The sequence below is a fragment of the Astatotilapia calliptera genome, chromosome 3, assembly GCF_964374335.1.
Source record: "Astatotilapia calliptera chromosome 3, fAstCal68.1, whole genome shotgun sequence".
Taxonomy (NCBI): Eukaryota; Metazoa; Chordata; class Actinopteri; order Cichliformes; family Cichlidae; genus Astatotilapia; species Astatotilapia calliptera.
The window spans coordinates 48,118,247-48,140,950 of NC_137424.1; the positions used below are offsets into that span (position 1 = coordinate 48,118,247).

General features: G+C 40.1%; 2 protein-coding genes across 3 annotated transcripts; one reads left to right on the forward strand and one right to left on the reverse strand.

The window, feature by feature from the left end:
• Positions 1-45: 45 nt before the first annotated feature.
• Positions 46-12,905, reverse strand: LOC113018262 (uncharacterized). The gene is made up of 7 exons (XM_026161322.2): positions 12,669-12,905; positions 10,813-10,917; positions 10,239-10,328; positions 9,906-9,980; positions 3,462-3,532; positions 3,206-3,377; positions 46-1,503 (listed from the first exon to the last, which is right to left on the reverse strand). The coding sequence occupies exons 2-7, from the start codon at positions 10,879-10,881 to the stop codon at positions 1,294-1,296; spliced, it is 687 nt and encodes a 228-aa protein (XP_026017107.1). The 5' UTR covers positions 10,882-10,917; positions 12,669-12,905; the 3' UTR covers positions 46-1,293.
• Positions 12,906-18,646: 5,741 nt separating this feature from the next.
• Positions 18,647-22,475, forward strand: LOC113012958 (FH1/FH2 domain-containing protein 1). Of its 2 annotated transcripts, XM_026153435.2 has the most exons (9): positions 18,647-19,261; positions 19,392-19,532; positions 19,669-19,851; positions 20,510-20,629; positions 20,705-20,866; positions 20,988-21,238; positions 21,601-21,829; positions 21,922-22,030; positions 22,198-22,475. In XM_026153435.2, exons 1-9 carry the CDS (start codon positions 18,794-18,796, stop codon positions 22,224-22,226), a joined length of 1,692 nt encoding a protein of 563 aa, XP_026009220.2. In that variant the 5' UTR covers positions 18,647-18,793; the 3' UTR covers positions 22,227-22,475. The 2 variants fall into 2 exon arrangements, with proteins under 2 accessions (XP_026009220.2, XP_080154608.1); XM_080298482.1 differs by having other exon boundaries at positions 20,510-20,866.
• Positions 22,476-22,704: the final 229 nt, after the last annotated feature.

A 22,704-nucleotide genomic window follows, 5' to 3' on the forward strand; every position in this document is an offset into this window, starting at 1 on the left:
TTGGTTTTAAAGTGGTAGTGGAGAAAAAAAGAAAGAAAGAAAGGCTTTTGTTGTCAAAATACAATCTAGTTTTATTGAATTTCTGGGCCCCATGAAACAGAGATAAACACATATAGAAATAAGATGTAAGACTACAACATGACAACAAACTAGGAGAGAAAAATCTCTAAAACTAACCAGTTAAGACAGTGCAACCTGATATTAACCTAAAATGATCATTTTTCTACAGGCAAGCAAGCATCAGTAGTGTGACGTGTGGAAGAAGAAAAAACAACCCTAACTTCAAAACACATACAAAACAACATAAAATGAAATGTACAGTACAAACATAGCCAAAAGATGGCGTTTTCTAGATATTCCAGCTTGAAATAAACAGCATGACTGATTGTCAAGCTTAGTCCTCTTAAATCATAATTTACATAAGCATTCTTAAATATGAATGTAAGACTGTGAAATAGTGTCCAAACTCCTGTAACACACTGCCACCAAAGCTCGTTTTATTTTGAGGTCTGCGGCGCGTAAATTAATACATGTAATTTATTCGTTATAACAGATGTGCTGTAGATCATACACGATGGGAGCTGTATCAGATCTCTCCTGGTAATGCTTTTTAAATTGGGTCACGCTCTACTTTGGAACCATCGAGTCCCTGCATTCACAAACTGTACTCCTCAGAGGAAGAAAAGGGGACGGGGGGCCACGAAGGTGTCGACAGTGCCAAGGACATAGGAGACGTACTCGAACAGCAGTTAAGATGCCGCGGTACAAACAGAGGGATTGCATAGTTCGGCAGCATTGTCTTTCGCAGGTTTTCCTACCGAGCCTCCTAGTTTCCTTTTTAAAAGTACCTGCACAGCCATAAAACCTCGCCCCCCCCCCCTCTGTGTCACTCCAGTGGCTTGTTAGAATAAGGAGCAAGATGAGAGGTCTATTTTTACAAACGAGGGGGTGAGGAAAAGTGAGACGGAAGGTGAGATTTTATGAGACAGAGGCAGGAGCTGAGTTTGTGTTGTGTTCACTGTGAGCACATTCTCGATCAAAATGCGCCGCGTTATGAAAGTTTCTCAGTGCCTTTTTGGTTTCGAGGGACGACCTTCGCTTAAAGTCAAGATATTTAAAGAAAGGAGGAAAAGAAACATTGAACACAAATTCAGTATTGCTAATCTATTATTATCTTCAAGTCTTTCTACTCGTTTATAAAGAAATTACGCTATCCACTACATTATATGAGTCGGTAGAACTTTCTGTCATTTCTGGAATGAAACTAATATCCTGAAGCAGGCATGGCGGGGGTCAAGCACTGGCCCACGGAAGGAGGAAAGACACGATAAAAACAATGAGAGAAACAGAGAGAGGTAATGACAGGAGGAGGATAAGAGGAAGAGAGAAGGACGACGGCCACAGAGACGTCAGTTTGGAGCCTCGGGTCACCTCATCAGGACTCTTCTGCTTCTCCACGTTTGGCCTGCAAATGATCAGTGGCCTGACCTGTGATATGCTCTCCTGAAAGGCAGACGCAGGAGAGAACTGAGATAGACCTCAATTTCTCTGTTTGTACTTCATTTTTAGACCCTAAATGAGCAGAGTAACTAATTAAAGCAACAGGGAAGTAATAGTATGAACCTGGAAAATTCTGTGCATTCAGTGACTCAGAAAGTATTTGGATAATGACACTTTTCAGGGGGCAATTTTCTCTCTCTGTACACCACATAGTAGATTTAAAATCAAACAATCAATATTCAAGACTTTCAACTTTAATTCAAGGGGTTTAACAAAAGTACTGTATTAACTGCTTTACCATTTCTATAAAGATTAAGCCATATTCAAAGCAGTGTTGCCAACTTAGCGACTTTGTCACTATATTTAGCGAGTTTTCAGACCCCTTAGCAACTTTTTTTCTAAAGAAAGTCGCTAAAAAAACACGTGAAAGAGCGTATCGCTTTTACTCTCAACAAGCAGCGGGTGCTGTAACACAGTCAGTCCTCCTTTACTCTTTTACTCTTATGCTGTTTTGTGGATCACAAGGTTTAAAACTACTTATAAACACACACACACACAAAGTAACTCCACCAGAGTGCCTATTTCGGGTCACTTTTGCCGGTCCAAGCCCGGGTAAAGGAGCAGGGTTGGAATTGTGACATAAAAAAAAAACAATAATTGCTAAAAGAAATTTAATTTGTACTTCTAAATAAACTCTAAATGCATTTAGGACGTTTTTACTCACTTTATGTCTCTTCCACGATGTTATTTCTCTCTCCAACAACATAGGTTACAATTAGATTAGCATGATCAATTATGCAAATTAGGCGATGACGTCATTTAGCGACTTCTAGCGACTTTTAGGACAGCCAATAGCGATTTTCCTTACTGAGGAGTTGGCAACACTGATTCAAAGGCTCAAGTATAATTGGACAACTGACTGACAAGCAGCTCGTTATTTCATGACAAATAAAGCAAACATAATAGCTGAATTTTTGTGAATTTCAAATATGAATGAATAATTGATACCAATAGCAGAAGGCCTGAAGGACCACAGAAGATGACTAAAAGTGCAAGATGGCAGGATTATTTCAATGGTTAAGAGAAAAAACATCCCAACATCTAAACAAGTCGAGAACACTCTCAAGCAGGAAGGTGTATCATTGGGTCTCCAATCAAAAGATGCTTTTGTTAATGGAAACAGATGTTTACAATGAGGTGCAAACCACTGGTTACAGGCTCAAGCCTCAGAAAACATGTGAAAGAGCCAAGTGTACATATGTTTGGACAGACAAAATCAAGACTGACTTTTATCACAATGATGGACGAGAAGGGGAAAAGTTAGTATGTCAAGCACGGTGGAGGCAGTGTTATGACATGGATACACTGTCCATGTCGTGTTTATTGATGATGTGACTGCTGATAGAAGAGGACAACGAATTCTGAAGTGCAGAGGGGGTTATACTCTCTGCTCAGATTCAACCAAATGCTGCAAGCTTGATTGGATGATACAAAGCAGGCTGCAAAAGTTTTTCATGGCAAAGAAATAGAATTTTCTACGGTGACCTGATGTCAACCGAGTGAAACACTCTTTTGGAGTATTCAACTAAATGCATAAAATTAATGCAAATTTGAATAAAAACCTCTTGAATTAAAGCTGAAGGTCTGCACCACAATCACATCTTGATTGCTTGATTTTGATTTGTTTTTATTTATTTCTTCTTACCTCGAGTATGGTTCTGCTGTGTGCTCTGTCAGGACTAAGCCTCAGATTCCATCGATGGGATCTATGGCTTCGCCCGCCATCATCCTCGCTCTCCGTGGTGTCTTGTCGCGCTACTCGAGGACGTTTCCGTCTCCGTGAGCTGATTCGCTGGAGAGAACCAGGCTCCTGGAGTCTGAACAAATTGAGTCAAAGGCACAAGGTCAGATACAGTAAGGTACAGCGCAGCACACTGTGTGAATATGAACGTGTCGGTGACCTGCAGTCTGTATCCTCTATATCCGCATCTGCGTCACTCTCCCCCTGAGGGTCAGATAACACACACTCCTCCTGCAATGGAGCGAAAAAGACAAGAAAAAATATATAATAACCAACAGAAACACAGAGGAATGTGTTAGCAGCCATTAAGCTGGGATAAAATATGACAAATACAAAAGTGTTTTCAATTTTTTGAGTTTTTAAAATGAAAGAAACCCATAAATCCCAGTGACTCATCACAGACCAACACAGTTTGTGAAACCAAATACCACTTGATGATGGCATTTGTCTGTGTGAGTGTGCTAATGCGTCACTTTTTATATTACCACCATTGTTATTAAGCATGAATCAGCTCACACCTCTATCCATAACGTAATGAAGTCAGAGAGTATTTATATCCCAACAGTACCAGTCTTTTTACCTCTTTCTGTCACAGACAGACAGACAGACAGACAGACAGACAGACAGACAGACAGACAGACAGACAGACAGATAGATAGATAGATAGATAGATAGATAGATAGATAGATAGATAGATAGATAGATAGATAGATAGATAGATAGATAGATAGATACTGAATAACGGGGATAACTCAAAAATCATTGATTTGTCTAAAGGTTCCTATTCCAGAACACAAAATATATCACTGAATACTAAACTGTATATTATAGTAACAAGAACTACTGCCACTCTGTACTGAAAATATAAGTTTAGCATTTAAAAAAAAAACAAAAAAACAATGAGCTATTAACATAATGTGCTGTGTGTTTTTATCTCTGGCCAAAAAATGCAGTTCCTGTAATGGCCACTTGAGGCTGAATCCAAAAGCAAGTCACCACAGCGCCCTATGTTAAAATGGCTAATTTTGCAACACAACTATAAATTGTTACAGCCTGCTACCAAAAAAAAAATCTCCCTTTTCAAGACTGCCTTACATTTCCATTTTTTAAATATAACTCATGGGTTTAAATTATAGCAAGGCTTACAGTTTCCATTGACTGAGGGTGTGGCCTCAAATGAGCAGGTGGGTGCAGACACAACTATCCGGTTGTTCAGTGATGACGTGACGAATCCTACTTCCGGGCCTAAAGTAGTCTGTGTTTAATATGGCTTTTGTGTTGTTAACATGTTTAATGTTATGTATTTTCTTATATTTAATCTCAAAAAGCTCCTAAAACAGTCAGTGATCACTGTTGACCTCCCTCGGCTTTTATTACCGCTAATCATTTATTTAAGCTCAGTTTTTAAAACCTTAAGATGTAACTACAGCCCAGCCCATGCAGCAGTATATGAATGACTAACCTCGTATTGTGGATGGATTATCTCAGTTGTTCTCCTGGCTGAAGTTTGGTCCTTTAACAGCATCCTGCCATGCGATTACATTTGTTCCTGACCACCGAGAACAGTCACGTTAACTTTTATCGAGTGGAAAAAAAGTTAGCTTGTTTATATTATGCTAACATAGCTGTGTCGCTAGCGGTCACGTAGCACATCATTATATACCAGCTAGCTCAACTTCAGTAACCCTACAAACGTCACTGCTGTTTAGTTTTCTGTCTTCATTTATGCTGGAAGTGATAACAGAGCTGTACGTTTTAATTTGTTTCCAAATCCCCGCAGTCAGGACATGCTATATTGTATTTAGATAGAAGCTAGCGAGCTAACTCCCTGCTAACTTCTAACTCCGTTAAATGTCATAAATTCCGTTTTCACGGATGCCTGGATGCTAAACTCAATTGTTACACCTGGTAGTGCAGAACGCTGATCATTTTATTAATACAGATGAAAGACTTTAGACAGTTTTTCAACTCTCAGTAATGCCATAGTGATCGTTTGATATATGGACCTGCAGCGGAGTTTAGGTCCAGACACGGCTAGTGACGTCAGACTGAACAATCGGATAGCAGCTAGCTGCATGACAGGGATATAGCAATGATTTTCGTACAACACAGTACTGCAATATTTTGTGATTTTTTTTAAGAATACCAAATATTGATAACTTTTTAAAATATAAACAGCATAGACAAACTAACGTTTTTAGCATTTAAAAAATCACTTTCGTGGGGCCCCACTTTGCGTGGGGCTGCATGGCGTCAACGCAGTTAGCTTGTTCACTCATTAGCACCATGCAGCCCCACACACAAGGTGATCCACGATAACTCCCTAACAGAGATTTGCAGCGTTAATGTGGTTATGGTGTTGATGGAATTTTAACGAGATTAACGCTGACAGCACAGCATGTTAGAACAGCTGCACTCTGCTAAACAAGCTACCTAGTTCAGGCTAGTTTTAGGTTCAGGCTACAGTAAACAGATAAAGGCATTTTATTAAATGATTTCATTATATTTGACTTGTTTGGTAAATTGCTCATGCTTCCCCTTATCTTGGATATTGTTTCATGTAAGGGTAGCTAGCATTATCACCATCAATTCAGGAAAACTGTATCACAAATCAAATCACCCACCTCACTGATTAAAATATTTGCGGTGCTTATTTCCATTTCGATACGTATAAGCCAATTATACAGAGTTGTGCAAAAGTCTGGAGTCCCTCCTAATTTAAATTTTTTGCTTTAAAGAGCCAGAATTTTTATTTTATTTTTTAAAGTGGTCTTGAGCAACAGTACTCCAGCCTTTCTGGAGCTCTTCCACAGTTTTTCTTTGGTTTTTCCCCTCTTTCTGTCAGTCCAGTGGCTGACACTTTGGTATTCGCAGCCTGTCACAAAACACAAAACTTGTACTCATTTGTGAAATCTGTGCAAGATGCCAGAGGAAATAAACTATTTGTGCACCAAAAAGGGTATTCCCAAAGAGCTATTACCCAAAAACCTGGCAAAACGCTGGATGTCCTTTAAAAAAAATCTGTGGAAGACAAGTAGAGGACAGAAGAAGTGTCAGGCCTAAAAATCTAACCACAGCAAGAGCCAAACTGAAAAACAATAGCAACCGGTCCACTGGAGTGAGGAATCCAATTTTTGTTTGTTTGTTTGTTTTTGAGGAAGTCAGGAGAGAGGAACATAAGGATTTTTGTTTGTTTGTTTGTTTGTTTTGTTTTAACATTTTATTGCTATGTCTGGTTTTATTACTATGTGCATATTAGGGCTGCCACGATTAGTCGACTAGTCACGATTACGTCGACTATCAAAATCGTCGACGACTGATTTAATAGTCGACGCGTCGTTTGAAGCTTTGTAAGATCACAAAAGACGCAGGAATAAGTAGTAGGATTTAAGAGTGTAATAACGGACTGAAACAGAAGATGGCAGCACTACATGTACAAGGATGCCAGCTGCCGTTAAACCCCGAAGAAGAAGAAGCTGTGTCCCAGAATTCATAGCGCAGCCCAGCTCAGTTTCCAACAATGGCGGCAGCTAGTTAGTTTTAATATTACTCTTATTATTCTTTCTGGGTCACAAAATACACGTTTAACATATTTTCAGGCGAGAATGTAGCTGTGTAAACATCAAATATCTGCTCAGTTTATCAAGACACCACATATTTTCAAAAGCGCTCCGACGTTTTCGGAGACGTCTGTTACCCACTAGCTTGATAGCGAGCCGGGGGCTAGGCTCACTAGCGCCGTGAAGAACACCGGACTCCCGGCAAATCGTTTTCAAACCCACCGCCGTCTTTCGCTACTCAGGTTAAACATGATATATAAGTCACTTAGATAATTCGTTATGTTATTGTTTGGCTTTTTTTAGTACCGTAATTGTCGGGCTATAAGCCGCTACTTTTTGCACAAGCTTTGAACCCTGCGGCTTTTAGTCAGGTGCGGCTTTTCTATGCATTGTCCATGATTTTTGTCATATCGTAAGACGATTTGTTTTGTGTGTTCCGCTGTTGTACGGCACTACGTTGCCTGGCGGAAGGATCGGGGTTCAAGAGTGGTATGTTAGTCACATGTCCGTCCGCCAGGCAACGTAGTGCCGTACGAAGTAGCGCGAAAAACAAACTTCAAAGTAGCGCTACGCATTCAGCGGGAGGCGTGGATGATGAGCGGCGATAAACTTGCGAAAAGCAAGTTATGCTCAACTCCACCGGTGGATTCTGACAGCGTGGAAAAGTGTGAAAGCATCCACGATCACCAACGGATTTTGAAGGGCTGGACTGCTGCATGATGGAGAGGAGGACACCGCCACGGCCCTTCTGAGGGTGTTCGACTCTGACACTGACAACAAGGATTTCTTTGGTTTTGAAAGTGACAACGAAGGAGAGAAGCGGAGAGTGGATGACGAAGCCATCCTGAGCCTGTTTGTATCCGACACTGGAGGAGAGGACTTTGGTGGTTTTAGTGCGCAGGAAGAAGAGAAAGATGGTGGTGAATGACTGACTTTTCTTCTTGTTAAAGCTGTGTCACTGCACCTGAGCCTAAAAGGTAGTCCGAATCTATTTTTTCTGGTGTGCTGTAGGCTACTGTTATGTACTACATGTGCAAATATGTACCCATAACTTGTTTTTCAAAATATTAATAAAAGTGATGTCTCCAAACAGCCATCTCTTTCCTGACAATTCCCTTTGTGCATATTCTCTTACATATGATAAGTCAACATTGAAACACCTGCGGCTTTTAGTCAGGTGCGGCTAATGTATGTACAAAACAGGATTTTCCCCTGATTTTAGCTTGTGCGGCTAATATTCAGGTGCGCTTTGTAGTCTGGGAAATACGGTATTTTATTTGTTCCTGGGTAAATCGGTTTGGCTGAGATTAAAGTTATAGTTTTCACACAGCTGAATAAACGTCAAGCAGACAGCATATTTGCACTGCACAAGACATAATGTGGATTGCACAACACTGGTCACTATATTCTTCATTTCCAGTTAATATTTGTACAGCTGCTGTTATTGTGTGTATATATATTTTTATTTATTTATATTTCTTTATACATTCTTATATAGTTCTATACTGTGTATTGTGTATTTTGTTGCACAGTTATTTTATTTTCAACTTTAATTTATATATTTTATCTTATTCTTTCCCAGTTAAATTTACCCTTCATTCTAATTTGTGTTGTACAGTTATTTCATTTTTAACCTTAATTTTTTATATTTTATTCCTTCCTAGTTAAATTTACACTTTTTAATTTTTCATATTTATTTCCTATCTTATTCATAGCCTTTTCCTTTTTTTTTTTCTTTAGGTCACGAGCAGTTGTCTAAGCATTTCACTACATATCGTACTGTGTATGACTGTGTACGTGACAAATAAAATTTGAATTTGTAAAATTTGAATTTGATTATCAGTGTGAGATGCTCGAGAATTTACTCCGGTGTCCTGTTATATTTTAGATAGCAAGGAGTTTATTAAACTCCACCAAAACAATCTGCAAATTTCATTAAAATTTAATAAACTATCACCTTGTCTTTATTGTTAGCACAGACCGTAAACACTTAAAGCTGTAAGCTAATGATAGTTATATAAGAGCAGATGCTGCTGGTGCAATAAGCTGTACGTTTTACGTCCAATGGATGATGATCTGATTAGTCGACTAATCGCAAAAATAATCGGTGACTAGACGACTATCAAAATAATCGTTTGTGGCAGCCCTAGTGCATATTAGTATTGTACAGCACTTTGGTCTACCAGGTGTGTTTTTAAAGTGCTATTTAAATAAATGATGATGATGATAAGTGAGCGTGTATGAAGCACGGTGGAGGCTCCATCATGGCTTGGTGTTGCATTTCAGCCAATGGTGTTGGAGATTTTGATCTAGGACAAAGAAGAACTTTGAATGTCCTTCAAGAAGCCTGGAGAACTATTCAAAAATTAATTAAAGAAAGATTGTCTAAGAGATTTCAAGCTGCGTTGAAAAATAAAGGTCGTACCAAATATTGACTTTCAAGCTCTGTTTTTGATTTATATGCTGTATTTACCTGTAAGTTTGTGCATGTTAAGATAAGATAAGATAAGATAGAAATAGATAATTCTATTCTAATAGAATAGAATAAAATAAAATACTATATACAGTAGAATAAAATAGAATAAAATATACAATAGTATAAAAATAGAACACAAATTCTATATACAACTGAGTAAAAATACAACTTTGTCAGAAAAGTTTCAGTATTTGCCTCAAAATATGACAAAATATAGAGATGTTAGGGCTGGCTCAAGACTTTTGCACAGTGCTGTATATCAGTTAGCAATAAATGGTCCAACCCTAGTTTTAAGAGACTGAAAATCCTCTTTGAAAATGTCTATCTGTGGCATGAGCATCAATCATCTGGCCTAAGTGAACCCTGGTATTACTCATGTACTGCTCACAAGCTGGAATCTTAAAAGCCTATAAAAATGCCAGCTGCCTGCCAGGAAATCAACACAAATATCAAAAAGTCTTATAACGTGTTACATATCTGGACTCCACACACAGCGCTCTGCAACAGCATTAAGTAGCTGCACACAGAGCACTGTCATAAAGACACGCACACATATGCTACACATTACCTCTGTGCCGTATCCCTCAGAGTACCTGGTTACCATCACTTTGTTTTTTCCACAGCGTTCACACAGCCGCGTGTCCTGAGAACAGAAAGCAGGAAGAGAGACAGACCTACTGATTAGATTCACACCTTGAAAAAAAAACAAAAAACGAAAAGCTAACACGTGATTCGTCGATATCTGTGAACAGGTACTTTAAAATAAAACAGGGCAGCGACAAAGATGCAGAGAGGTCGTCGGGCAGCATTTAGAGCCTGATTACAGATGAAGAAACACTCTCAGATCTGAGCGGGTTGAGCGACGGCCACAGACACTTAAGTGGAAAGCCTGAGCACTCACCGGCGTAGGCGTGTGTGCTTCTGAATAAAGTGTACAGGGACCGGCCTCGCACAGACACGCTACATCTACCTCTCTGCAGCTCACCCCCATCTAAGACAGAGAGACAAAGACAGGGAGGATAAACAACTGTGATCTGCTGACTTGATGAAGCTTCTGGTCCCTTTTATCCTTAGACAGCAGCATAATGACAGAGATAAAGGGAAGGAGTAAGAAGCTTGTACAAACTTACATAAGGTCCAGCAATATCACTGTCACATGACCTGGGATGAGCCTGGCTGTTGGATATCATTGGCAAAAGTTTTCATATCTCTGTCAACGGCTCAGAGGAGAGATTTCTGGCTTTTGACATTATCTGCCTACTCACTTAAAAATGCTTGACTGCCAAGTGCTGAACACTAGAGTTATTAAAAGGAAAAAAAATAACACAATTAAGTCAAAAAGTTGGGCTATTACGTGTTCAGCAACTGGACCTGTGGGTTCCTTCGGTTACATTTTGTGTCAACTGCAGCCTACTTTAGAGCCACATGCAGATCTAAGAGGTACGCCGGTAGCAGGTATAAATAAACAGCCTCACCTCACAGTCATTGTCGGACGTCTCTCCGAAGGTAAAGAGGCCGTGGGAGTCGGATTCCCTCCGCAACATGACCTCTGACCTGGCTCACGCACTCACATAGATTTGCTGAGACGCACAAACAGCACACAGTCAGGTTCAAAGTTTGTCATCACTTAACCGTGAACACCTTATACTCGGTGTCTTCTTCTGATGCTGATACTTAGCAATGTGCTGAAAACAACAGAGTGACTAAAAGTAGTTACCCTATTCCTGATTTCTTAGGGTTTGTTTTTTGCATATTTGTCACACTTACATGTTTCAGAGCATCAAACTAATTCTAATATTAGACAAAGAGAACCAGAATAAATACAAAATGTATCCGTTGCAACAAGTCGTCCTGAAGCAGCAAAGCAGCCCTGACCATCACACGACCACCACCATGTCTGACTCTTGGTATAATGTTGTTTCATGAATTGCTGTGTTAGTTTTTTGCAGATGTAATGGGACTCAAACTTTCTAAAAAGTTCAGCTTCTGTCTCATCAGTCCACAGAATATTTTCTCGGAACTCTTGAGGATCACCAAAATATTTTTGGTAAATGTGAGACCTGCCTTTGTGTTCTTTTTGCTCTGCAGTGGTTTTCTCCTTGACCTCTCCCATGCAGTCTGATTTTTACCCATTCTCTTTCTTATTGTTGAATCATGAACTCTGACCTTAACTGAAGCAGGTGAGGCCTGCGGTTCTTTAATGTTGTTCTGCGGTCTTTTGTGACTTCCTGGTTGAGTCGTCCGGGTGATCTTGGAGTAATTTTGGTAAGCCACTCCTGGGAAGGTTCACCAGTGTTCCACTGTTCTCGAGTCCCAAAACCTTAAAAATGGCTTTGTAACTGTTTCCAGACTAACAGATGTCAATGACTTTGTTTATCAGCTGTTTCTTTAGATCAGGACATGATGTGTTGCTTTTTGAGATCTGAGCCTGCTTCATTTTGTCAGACATCTTCTATTGAAGTGATTTCTTGATTCGCCAGGTCTGGCAGTAGCTAATGAACCTGAACATGATTTAACAAAGCGGGGCAATTAGTTTTGCACACAGGGGTTGGATAGCTTTATTTTTACTTTTATAAATAAAGTCATCATTTAAAAAACTCGTTTTTTTTATTTTAATCAGTTATCGCTGTGTAATGTTAAAATGTGTTTGATGATCTAAAAGAAGTAAGCATGACAAATAAGGGGAAAAAATCAGAAAGAGAGTACATGCATTTTCACAGCACTGCAGATATTATAAAAGTATGAGCAACATCAGTAGCAACATTAGACATTTATATATTTTCCAGCTAAAAATACAAGCACAAATCACTTAAATGTTCTTCTGTTTTTAGCATGTATTTGTTCAATGAGGACCTGTAATTAAATGACTTTTTTTCTTTAAAACAGTAATAAATCAGTCATAGCTGGGTCAACTAACAGCCTGGAAAACCGTGAAGTGTTGTGCTTTGAGTGAATCAGTGAGGGGATAAATGCGTTATTTGGCTACAAACTTGGTGTTACAGGGGTGTGCAAATATGACGCGGTCTTTACTACGCAATCCGCGAGCTTGTGCTATCAGAGATGTGTCATCACGGCACCTCACTGTAAAATCCGTTCAGCAGTGTCCGCACTCCCATTACGTAATAGCACAGCAATCAACGTTAGGGAGCCGGGGAACTTTTCCCATAAAGATACGGGGAAACACGCCGTCTGCGTTTAAAGGTTTAAATTTTTTAACAAACAAGAATTCAAACATCAGCTACAATTTTCAATTAAAAACATTACGAAATAAACTAAATGAATTACAAGTAAAAAGCAGTAATTTAGAAAAGAACTGAGTGACCCGTCTCACCTCAAACGCATCCTGTCCAAAATCGCGGAATAAAGCCATGGACGGTGGTCGTAGTTGTGGTCGTAGTTGTGTAGTATTTAGAGGATGAGCAGCTGGACGCGGCGGTGTTTGTCATTGTGGCGCGGGGAAGCCATGAGCTCGCGCTGCTTGTGAGTATTTGACATTGTAGCAAATCCTCCGTGTGATGTCAGCGCCAGCGATGACGGGCAGCTACGGTCCGGGAAGCGCGTGCTCACTGGGAAACCGAATGTTCGGGAGCGCGGAGAAGCAACGGCACATAACAGGGATTTCCGTCCGGTGTTTTCAAAATAAATGCCTTTGAAGCTAACCATTGCGTGCCTTTTTTGTACCACTCATACATTTGAAAATGATGAATCTGTGGACGGAATACTAAAAAACAGGTGTGAACGTTTCCTGAGACAAAACGTAAATCCAGTTGTTGAAAAAAAATGGTTTCAAAATATTACAAAGTATAACTTGAGAACCCCCCTGAAAATTGAATTTTTAGTAAAAACTAAATTACACTTAAAATATAAATAACAAGATAGGTATTATTGGATTTTTCAAAAAATCTGATGACGTTTCACAAATAGTTTTTACTATCCATAAGTCACAAATTCTTTTTTCGATGTCTTAAAATTTCAACTAACTCGAACCTGTGAGAAAGAGTGGCCTACATGAGAACTTAGTCCACTCTTAAACACTAGAAAGAAAGAAAGAAAGAAAGAAAGAAAGAAAGAAAGAAAGAAAGAAAGAAAGAAAGAAAGAAACAAACAAACAAACAAACAAACAAACAAACAAAAGTGGGATTTATTTTTAAGGCTACAGTGTTTATTCATACTATTTGTATTTATCTGTGGTAGTTTTATTTGTACATATTAACCGGTATCTATGTATGGACAGCAGAGAAAGAATTTCATTGCACAGAGAAATGCTTTTCTTTGTACACATGACAATAAACACTTTGAATCTTGAATCTCCTAACGGTTCCACAGACATGATTCTGGGCACTGCTCTGCTATGGGTACTCTGTCCTCACTCAGGGACCTTAACTGTCCAGTCACATTCTTTCCTCCAATAAAACACCCATTTCTTGTGAGTTAGTATATGAGCTCATGTTATATATATCCAATAATTCAGTGCTCTTAAAACATGACCTGATTCAAATGAAGGTTTTTTATATTGCACTTTTCTACAGTACTGGAGCACTCAATGCACTGTATACAACATGCCTCATTCACCCATCATACAAGCACTTTTTTGTATGCCTAAGTGCTTTCCATCTAACAATCATACTCCTCAATACACACTACTCAACTCAGGGTTCAGTATCTTGCCCAAGGATATTTGGCATGTGGACTGGAGCAGCCTGAACCATCAGTCTTCCAGCTAGCAGATGACCTGCTCTACCTGCAGCATCATATGATAACAAGGTGATCATTTTGAAACAGGTGTTTTGATGCCAGAAAGAAGTAGAAAGGACCACGGTGGTTAAATAAAATAATAATTATAAGCTCACGGTCTTAAATCTGGATTTTTGGTCAAATTGCACATTTCTGTTTTTGAAACAAGGACATGTCCACAGGTATGCAGACATGTGAATATGGATGCAATTTTGTGTGTGTATGTTGATGCTTTTATCTACATGTAAGAACCATTTCACACCACTGAAAACTGAGCTTTTGATAAAAACACCTTCCAGAATTTAGATTTTTAACTCCTCCATTTACAGGTGAGCAAGGAAAGGGGCAAAAGTGTGCACCTGTGTCTCCTTTCCTGATGTCAGATGGTGCTCTGTGTTACTATTTATAGGATTTTCATTGGCCGACATCTCTACACAATGAGCTGTTGTCACATGCTACTCTGCCATGCCCTTGACAGCACATGAGGTTGTTTTCTGACATTTTCATGTGGATGGGAGATATTTAAAAAACAAACAAACAAAAAAAAAACAACAGAAAAAAAAATACAGAAAAATCTTTGTTTTAAAAAATACTTGTTTGTCCGTACAGCAGTCCCTCGCTATAACATGGTTCACTTTTCACGGCCTCGCTGTTTCGCAGATTTTTTTTGCATGCTTTTTTTTTTAAAGCGCATTGTGTTCTGCGTCCTGATTGGCTGCACACCATTGTCAGTCAATCTCGTGCCGTGTCTCCCGTACTGTACAGAATGCTTTCAACTTGTCAAATTTACATAAATCTTCGATCTCTAGCAGTGTGATTCTGAAGTGCTGTACTGTACGTTTTATCCCCAACAAACACAAGAATGTTGACGAAACGTTTTGCACGGTCAAAGGCATCTATGGTAGCATCCAAAAGGCAGAGGACAATGCTAACCATAGCACAGGCAGTTGGACTTCTGGACATGCTAAAGGAAGGTAGAAGTTACCGTATTTTTCAGACTGTAAGGCACGCCGGATTATAAGGTGCATTAAGTAAAACAAAACAGTCAGAAAAGTCAAACTTTACTCAAGTCATTCTTCTTGCTTTCTCCACTTCCATACGACTGATTCATTAGTGTTGAATTCTCTCACAGCTGCTCTATTCTCATGTTCTGGACCTGAAAACAGGGTTTGATCTTTGGTTTCATTCCATAATACTGGACTTATTTTTCTACGGTTTGAACTTTGAGAGTGTTTAAATACGAGAGAAAAGTGTGAAAATGTTCATGCCTGTCTGAGAAAAGTGTATAACGTGTGCAGTGAGGGTTTTTACAGCCTTAAAACATCTATAATAATTGTAAAAAAAAAAAAAGTTGGCTACTTCGCGGATTTCACCTATCACAGGTTGTCATTGGAACGTAACTCGCGCAATAAACGAGGGACCACTGTACTCTGTAACAATGATAAGATATGATACTAAACTGCCAGAATATTTTAATCCATATTGTTCTCTACCTCTGGCTGGGTTGTCACACCCTGGTTTTGTGAGCCGACAATACATCAGGTCCAGTGAAAGGAGAAAATGTACCATCACTGGTCACAAGTCCCGCATTGTTGCAATGAATGTGTGCTAGAAAGAAGTGTGGCACACTGGTATGTAATTGTCTTCAGAAAAATAAGACCTTCAGTTGCTTGGCGAAAGATGGTGCACATTCAAAGGCATGTGTTGAGTGGTTTGAATGTAATTCAAGGTCTTTTTTTAGCTTGTTCTAGAGAATCTTTGGCATGAAGCTGAAAGCACATGCCCAGTTCCTCTTAGATTCAGGTTCAGGATACTTTATTTGTACCTGCAGGTAGATTTGGTTTGCAGTGGATGAGTCATCAATCCTCACATGCACATTTTTCAAGACAACACAGAAAACACAGAGCCCCTTCAACATCATCTACATTTTGTTCATTTAAATGATAGCTGCTGAAAAAAGCTACTTTTACATAGTTTAGATTTTATTGTTCTGCATTTGGGTTAATGCATTTATGGACATAATAATAATAATAATAAATAAATAATACTGTATCTGGATCAGTAAAACAGCTAAACGCTATCATTGCATTCTTTCTAGAAAACTGTGACATGGTCACTGATATATGCATCTTTATTATCTAACTAAATTGATAAGTCCTAGTTCTAAGTGACCTTGTAAATGAAATATTTAAAGCTCTAATTCCTGACCCCCCACTTCTCAAAAACATCAAACTGGGTACGATTATGGGTAGTTTTTATCCTGATCTTTATCTTGGCACAGGGTTACAGTCAGCAGTTGTGCCGGGACAGACAGAGAAGCAGTTGAAAAGAGATGCATACAGTCACATATACAAACACGACAACACAAATATACAGAGGGAGACATGGAAGTTCCCACTCATTTTAATCAAAAGAACTCACCCGGAAATGCCATTCCCAAGGGGGATCTGTCTGTTTTTGTACAGATGTCACATGATAACTAAAATATTGTTAGGTTAGGGCAGCTGACATTATGTCTGGTAACTGGGTAAGAGTCAACCTAATTCAGCCTTTAACTGCAAGTATGAACATGTTTTAGTGAACACACACCTCACTATCGGTACTAACAGATTTTTTTCTTAAAGCCCTTAACAGAAATGGTCTCAGTGGAGACGTGGCTGTAAAGTAGTCATTCTTAAGGAAGGAAAAATGGAGAAAAGGCTAAGGTATGCAGAACTACACAAGAACTGCACTGATGAGTGATGAATTCAAGTGTAAAATATTTGGTTGATATCAGTATATAAGGAGGAGGCTCTGTCATGGTTTGGAGCTGAATTTCAGCCAGTGGTGTTGGAGATCTGTCAAAACGATTTTTCATGTGTAAAAGTACCACCAGGTTTTTATCCACCATTAAATTCCACCTGAAATGCATTTGCTGCCTTGTTCTGCATTACAATGATCCAAACATACTGCCAATGCAGTAAAAGCATGCCTAGATAGAAAAAAAACACAGTGGAAGTCAGTCATGGATCGGCCTCCCCAGAGCCCGGACCTCAACAGCACTGAAGCAGTGCGGGGTCATTTAAAGGGGGCCAGCATGCAAAGAAGAGCTTTGTCTTAGCCTGAAGAACTATTCCTGAAGACTACCAAAAATTTCCCAGAGAGAATTCAGGCAGTGTTGAAAAATAAAGGTGGTCGTACCAAATATTGACTTTCATGCTCATTAGAAATGTACAAACTCTGTTTTTGCCTTAGATACTGTATTTCCATATATTTTTATATGTATTTCAATTCAATTCAAGAACTTGTTCCACCTATTTCCCCCTTTTCCAAAATGTAAATATGAAGGGTGGTCTGAGACTGTTGCAGTACTGTATATGCTAAATGAGCTTAACCATTGCAAATAGACCTCATTTTAGCCAAAATGTCCCTTGAGCCCTACTGCTGCTTGTAGACAGCAGGCCCACTGAACAAGATAAAGTGTAATTAGGAGAGGCTTAATGGCCTTGGGAGGGATCCGCATTAGAGCTGCACGTCGACCATGCAAACGACTCCCTAGAACACAACTGTGTATTTTGTGTTTTGAAATGCTACGATATTAACGATTATAACTTGCAATCTTACAGCAGTGTTTTTGCAGTTATGCTCACTGAACTCTGTTTTTTAAAGTCATTAATTTGTTTTCATTAAGGATTTATTTTCTGTTATGAGATGCTGTTGTACCCATGAATATTTTCTCCATTTTAGCACAAGGTTTAAGCAAAGGATTTACAAGCATGCATGGAATAATGGTGCGTCATTGTGTGCTTTGGCCTAATGTCGTGCAGTTACTGTTTGCTGATTTGTTGTCCACAAAGTTGCATGTAAAATGAAAGCAGGTCAACATTTGGTCAGTTGCACTCTTTTATGTGCTCATAGGGGAGAAGGGGAGGCAAAAGAGGAGGGGATATCACAGATCTTCAGAGGCAGATAGAGAGGTTCTGTATACACAAGTAGCAATACAAACAGGAGATCCAGGCTCGATAAGAAAATTAAGGGAAAGGGTGCAACTCAAATAAGCCGAAATTGATACACCAACGGACGAACGAGTCTCTCTCGCTTCCTCATGAAAGCGCCCTCGTTGTCACTTGGAGAACAACAGAGGAAGATGAATGTCGAGGGACGGCTACAGAGGCACATCATTTGGATATTCAGACAGGCATTCTTTGGATTTTCTCATCAGATTTGGATACAGGACTAAATACAACCTGTCAAAAATTGTAAGAATTTTCCTTTGTCTGAGGCTGTGAGCTTCTGGCACCCAGGCAAGATACCGGTGGACTTTTGGATCAAACACGGCTTGTCATTTTAGATGCGAGGGACAAACGCTACACCCTAAGGCAATTGCAGGTTACGGTGCAGCGAGAACACCCAGAGGTGGTTGAAAAATTGTGACTTGGGTGTGTGAGTTATGCACTTCTGTGGTGGACAAGTGAGGCAGAGCATCCACAGACATTCAGATGGATACAGAGTGTTTGTGAGGTGGTTGTTGAATGCATGGTGAGAAGACAAGGAAGGATTTAAGTTTTGCTTTATGTGAAAGATCAAGACGTGTGGAAGAACCTTATTCCTTTTTTTTCTAATATAAAAAAGAAGTTTTCACTTTGGAGTAGCCTTTTATTAAGCAGGAAAAAGTAAGTATAGGTCGCCACGGTAATGGTATTGGATTTTTACTTTTGAGTTACAGGCAGCTTTGAAGGAACAATGAAGGAGCTGGAACAATCCAAAGAGCTGACCTGGGATTTTGACCAATCCTGGAGTTCATTGCTAACACCAGCTGCACGCCTCTGTCTCAACACCTTGGATTTTTCCGACCTCTGGGATGAGGAAGACAGCACAGAGGATGAGGGAACCCTAACAACTATCAAATCATCAATTTGTCTCCGAGAACCTCCGGCGCCCCCTCCTCTTCCTCCCCCACCTCCCCCTCCTCCTTCTCTCGCCTCACCTTTGCCCTCAGCTTCACCTAAAGATGGTACCGTTAAGTCTCGCACTTTGAAGCTTCACTGGAGGGAGCTGCAGAATCTGGCACCGCTCCCCAGGATGACACGCTTTGGGACTCAGACCATTTGGGCCAGACTCGAGCCGGTGAATTTGGATAAAAACCATCTGGAGTACTTGTTTAAGTCTAAAGCCAATAGCAGCAGTCTGAACATTGTTTCAGGGCGGCAGGTGAGACTGATGACAGAGACATCCTTTTGTTCATTCATCCATGTAATTCTGGTTTTCAAATAGCTACAAACTGATGTGCATTATATAGATTAAAATGCCTTAAATCCTTTTTTATTCCCCCTCAACACAGAAGCAGCCATCAATATCGGTGTTGGGAGTGAAGCGCAGCAACATCATAACTATTGCCCTGAGCAGCTTGCCCCCTCCGCGCCTCCTCCCCCCTGCTATCTACAGCATGGACAGCTGTGTGTTAGAAAGAGAGGACATTCAGGTACAGTAAAGGGTAAATCGCCCAGATTTCGAGCTAAAGCATTTTTGTTTGATGAACTACCCAGCAATACCCAGGTAAAATAAAAGGGTTACAAACTAGGTCTAAGATAATCTGTTCTACGCTCATTCCAAAACAGCGTCTTCAGGCACTGATCCCGACTGAAGAGGAACTCTGCCTGATCAAAGAGGCCAAGGCCCAGAACCCTAATGCCTCTCTGGCACCGGCTGAGCTTTGCCTCCTCACTTTGGGGGAAATCCCACACTTGAGCACCAGGCTTCAGCTTTGGGCCTTTGCTCTGGATTACGACTCCTTGGAGAGGGTAAATAAAAATCCAATAATTTCCCACTCACAGATCATTACATAATGAAGCTTTGCCAAGACCCCTTGGTGTCACATTTTTATGCACTCCATCAAACATTTAAGATATTCCCATAGACTTCAGTAAGTCTATAAATAGTCTGGTTTTATCAGTGTTCCTGGATGCATAACAGTGATAACCAAAGAACAGAGACAGAAGCTTGTTGCAGATGGAAGAAGCTTGCATAAAAGTTGCCTAAAAAGGAGCAGCCAAGGCAAGCTCCTCTCGTTGTTTTTCTATGGCACGCCACCACTCCCACCCATGTGCAGTTTTCATTGCTTGTATTCATGCAGTATCATGGTACACTTTGAACAACACACAATATGTCAGATAATAACACATAAAATGTAATCAAACATGATAAACTACACTTTAGTGCACAGTTTGGAGAACCGCAAATAATGTCTTGCAAAGTTGAATGAAAGTGCAGGACAAGAGATGCTGCTGTATAAGGACACTGCACTTATACAAACTAACACAGGTTCTGCAGGGCAAAAACACCACTGTGATGACTTCTCCTAATACATCACCTGACTAAAAATAAAAGATGGATGTGATGGCTCAACTATTCTATATGAACCACCAAAACGCCCTCTAAATGTATACTCCTCTTAAAAAGGAAATTGCTGAGCCTCTCTTCCATCTGAAGTTGGGCATGGAACAACTGGCAGCCAGCCAGACCTTCAAGTACATCCTGGCGACAGTGCTAGCGATCGGTAACTTTCTCAACGGATGTAAGGTGAGTGCATTCCGACGCAAGCTTGACTTTATCCATCTTTCCATTATTTCTTGCAACACATTGTTTTATCCCAAGGCCCGTGGTTTTGAGCTGAGTTACCTGGGGAAGCTGTCTCAGGTAAGGGACACACACACTCGCCAGCCCCTGCTGCACCACGTCTGCGTGTTACTGCTGCAGCTCTATCCAGAATCCTCTGACCTCTACTCGGACATCACCGCGGTTACTAAAGGTGGAAAGGTGTGTGGCTGCATCTGTGGATTTGCATTTGTCTAACACAGCTGATTCATTCTGAAGATCACTTATAGAGTCAGTTAAACCAGCAAACTGTGGAAAGCACAAAACCTTCTCTTCTTTACAGTGTGACTACTCCCAAGTCCAGTCTAACTTTACCCAGCTGGAGAGCCTGTGCAAAGCATCATGGGAGCAGGTGAAGCTGCTGAATAAAGCCGACGAAAAGAGGAAAGGAGGAAAGGGGGAAAAGATGAAAGGGATAGGTGATGAGGCCCTGGCCCCGGACGGTTCGCTCCGTCACAGGCTTCCGAAGATTCTGAAAGAGTGTGAGGAAAGGCTGAAAGTCCTAAGAGCCGTCCATCGTAGGGTTATCAACAGGTACTCTAATCATATTTTAAATGATATTTGTTAGCAAACAAAACATTTTCCATCTCAGTCCTTACTCACATAGGCCAAGCACTTTTTCAAGTTTCACTGCTACTTCCTGAGCCGTGGGGACTATTTGTACAGATGTTTTCCATACAAAGTGTACACATCCACAGCAGTCTGCTAGCAATACAAGGAAAAGCACAAGGAAGTTTTCATTGCAGCATCTTAAGCTTCTTTGTGATAAATTTTATCTGAAAGTTCTCTAGCAATTGGTGGTTTCCAGGAGGCCATGGATCTGCCAGTGGGTATGGCAGACTGACTGACTCCTTACTCAACAAGTCTTTGCTTACACCGTTTTTACTTTTTTCTAGGTTCCACTCTTTTCTCCTGTTCCTTGGCTACTCCCGGGCCATGGTGAGGGACACCAAACCGGAGGACTTCTGCAAAACCATCAGTAACTTTTCCCTGGAGTACAGGACCATGCAACAGGCTATCCTACTGCAGAGAGAAAGAGAGCGGGAGCGACAGAAAAATGCGACCGAAAGCCCGGGTCCAAACACCCCTGTAGGAAAAAGAAAAAATCAACAAACTCCATCAAAGGTTATTACACTAAATTAATTTATACAAAAATATTATAGTCAATTTGGGGGGTATGAGGGCACTATTTTATTAATCCATTCATACTCCTCCAGGACAATGATGAGCAGGGTAGGCTGGAGGAGGTACTGAGAACACCCGAGTCCATGTCAAGATTGGATGTTACTTTGCCTCGAAACAGGAAGAGGATGGCTGACCTCCAAGGTACTTTATATAATATGCTCATTCCATTTTTTGTATATATATATATGTATATGTATGTATACCCCCCCCAACAGCCCTTTTGAATGTCTCCCTACTTCTGAGGTCTCAAGGTTGGCCAGTATGATTGTCACGTGTCACAAATGAATTCCTTTTTGTTTACCTCACAGGTGCATTTTCTCGGAAAATGAAGTGGTGACCCTGCTGACATATGCAGAAGCAATGTGTGATTGTTATTAATGGCATTGTTGTTACACTGCAGCTTTACATTTAGAGCACTATACCAGTAAGAGATTGACAAGCGCATGAGATTTCACATGCTATTCAATGTTAATGAATAAAATGGTTTTGGTAAAATAATGGTTTTGATCAAATACATAAAAATATATTCATTTCTATCTCTGTCTTAATGGAACTAATTCAAATAAACTACAACTTCAACAATCAATTGGATCAAATCTATTGTGTATGTAACATTAACTGAATTTTTCATATTAGCTCCTTAATAAAAAATAAATAAAAGTAAAGACTCAAAATAGAGACTGGCAAGCGTGTCTGTTTTTAGGACTTAACCCCTGCTGCTCTCAACCAGTAAAACACTACAGTTGTGCCTCGGTTTCGGGTTAAAACAAAGCACAGCCATCAATGTTTTAGAGCCACAAACTAGCAGTGTCGTA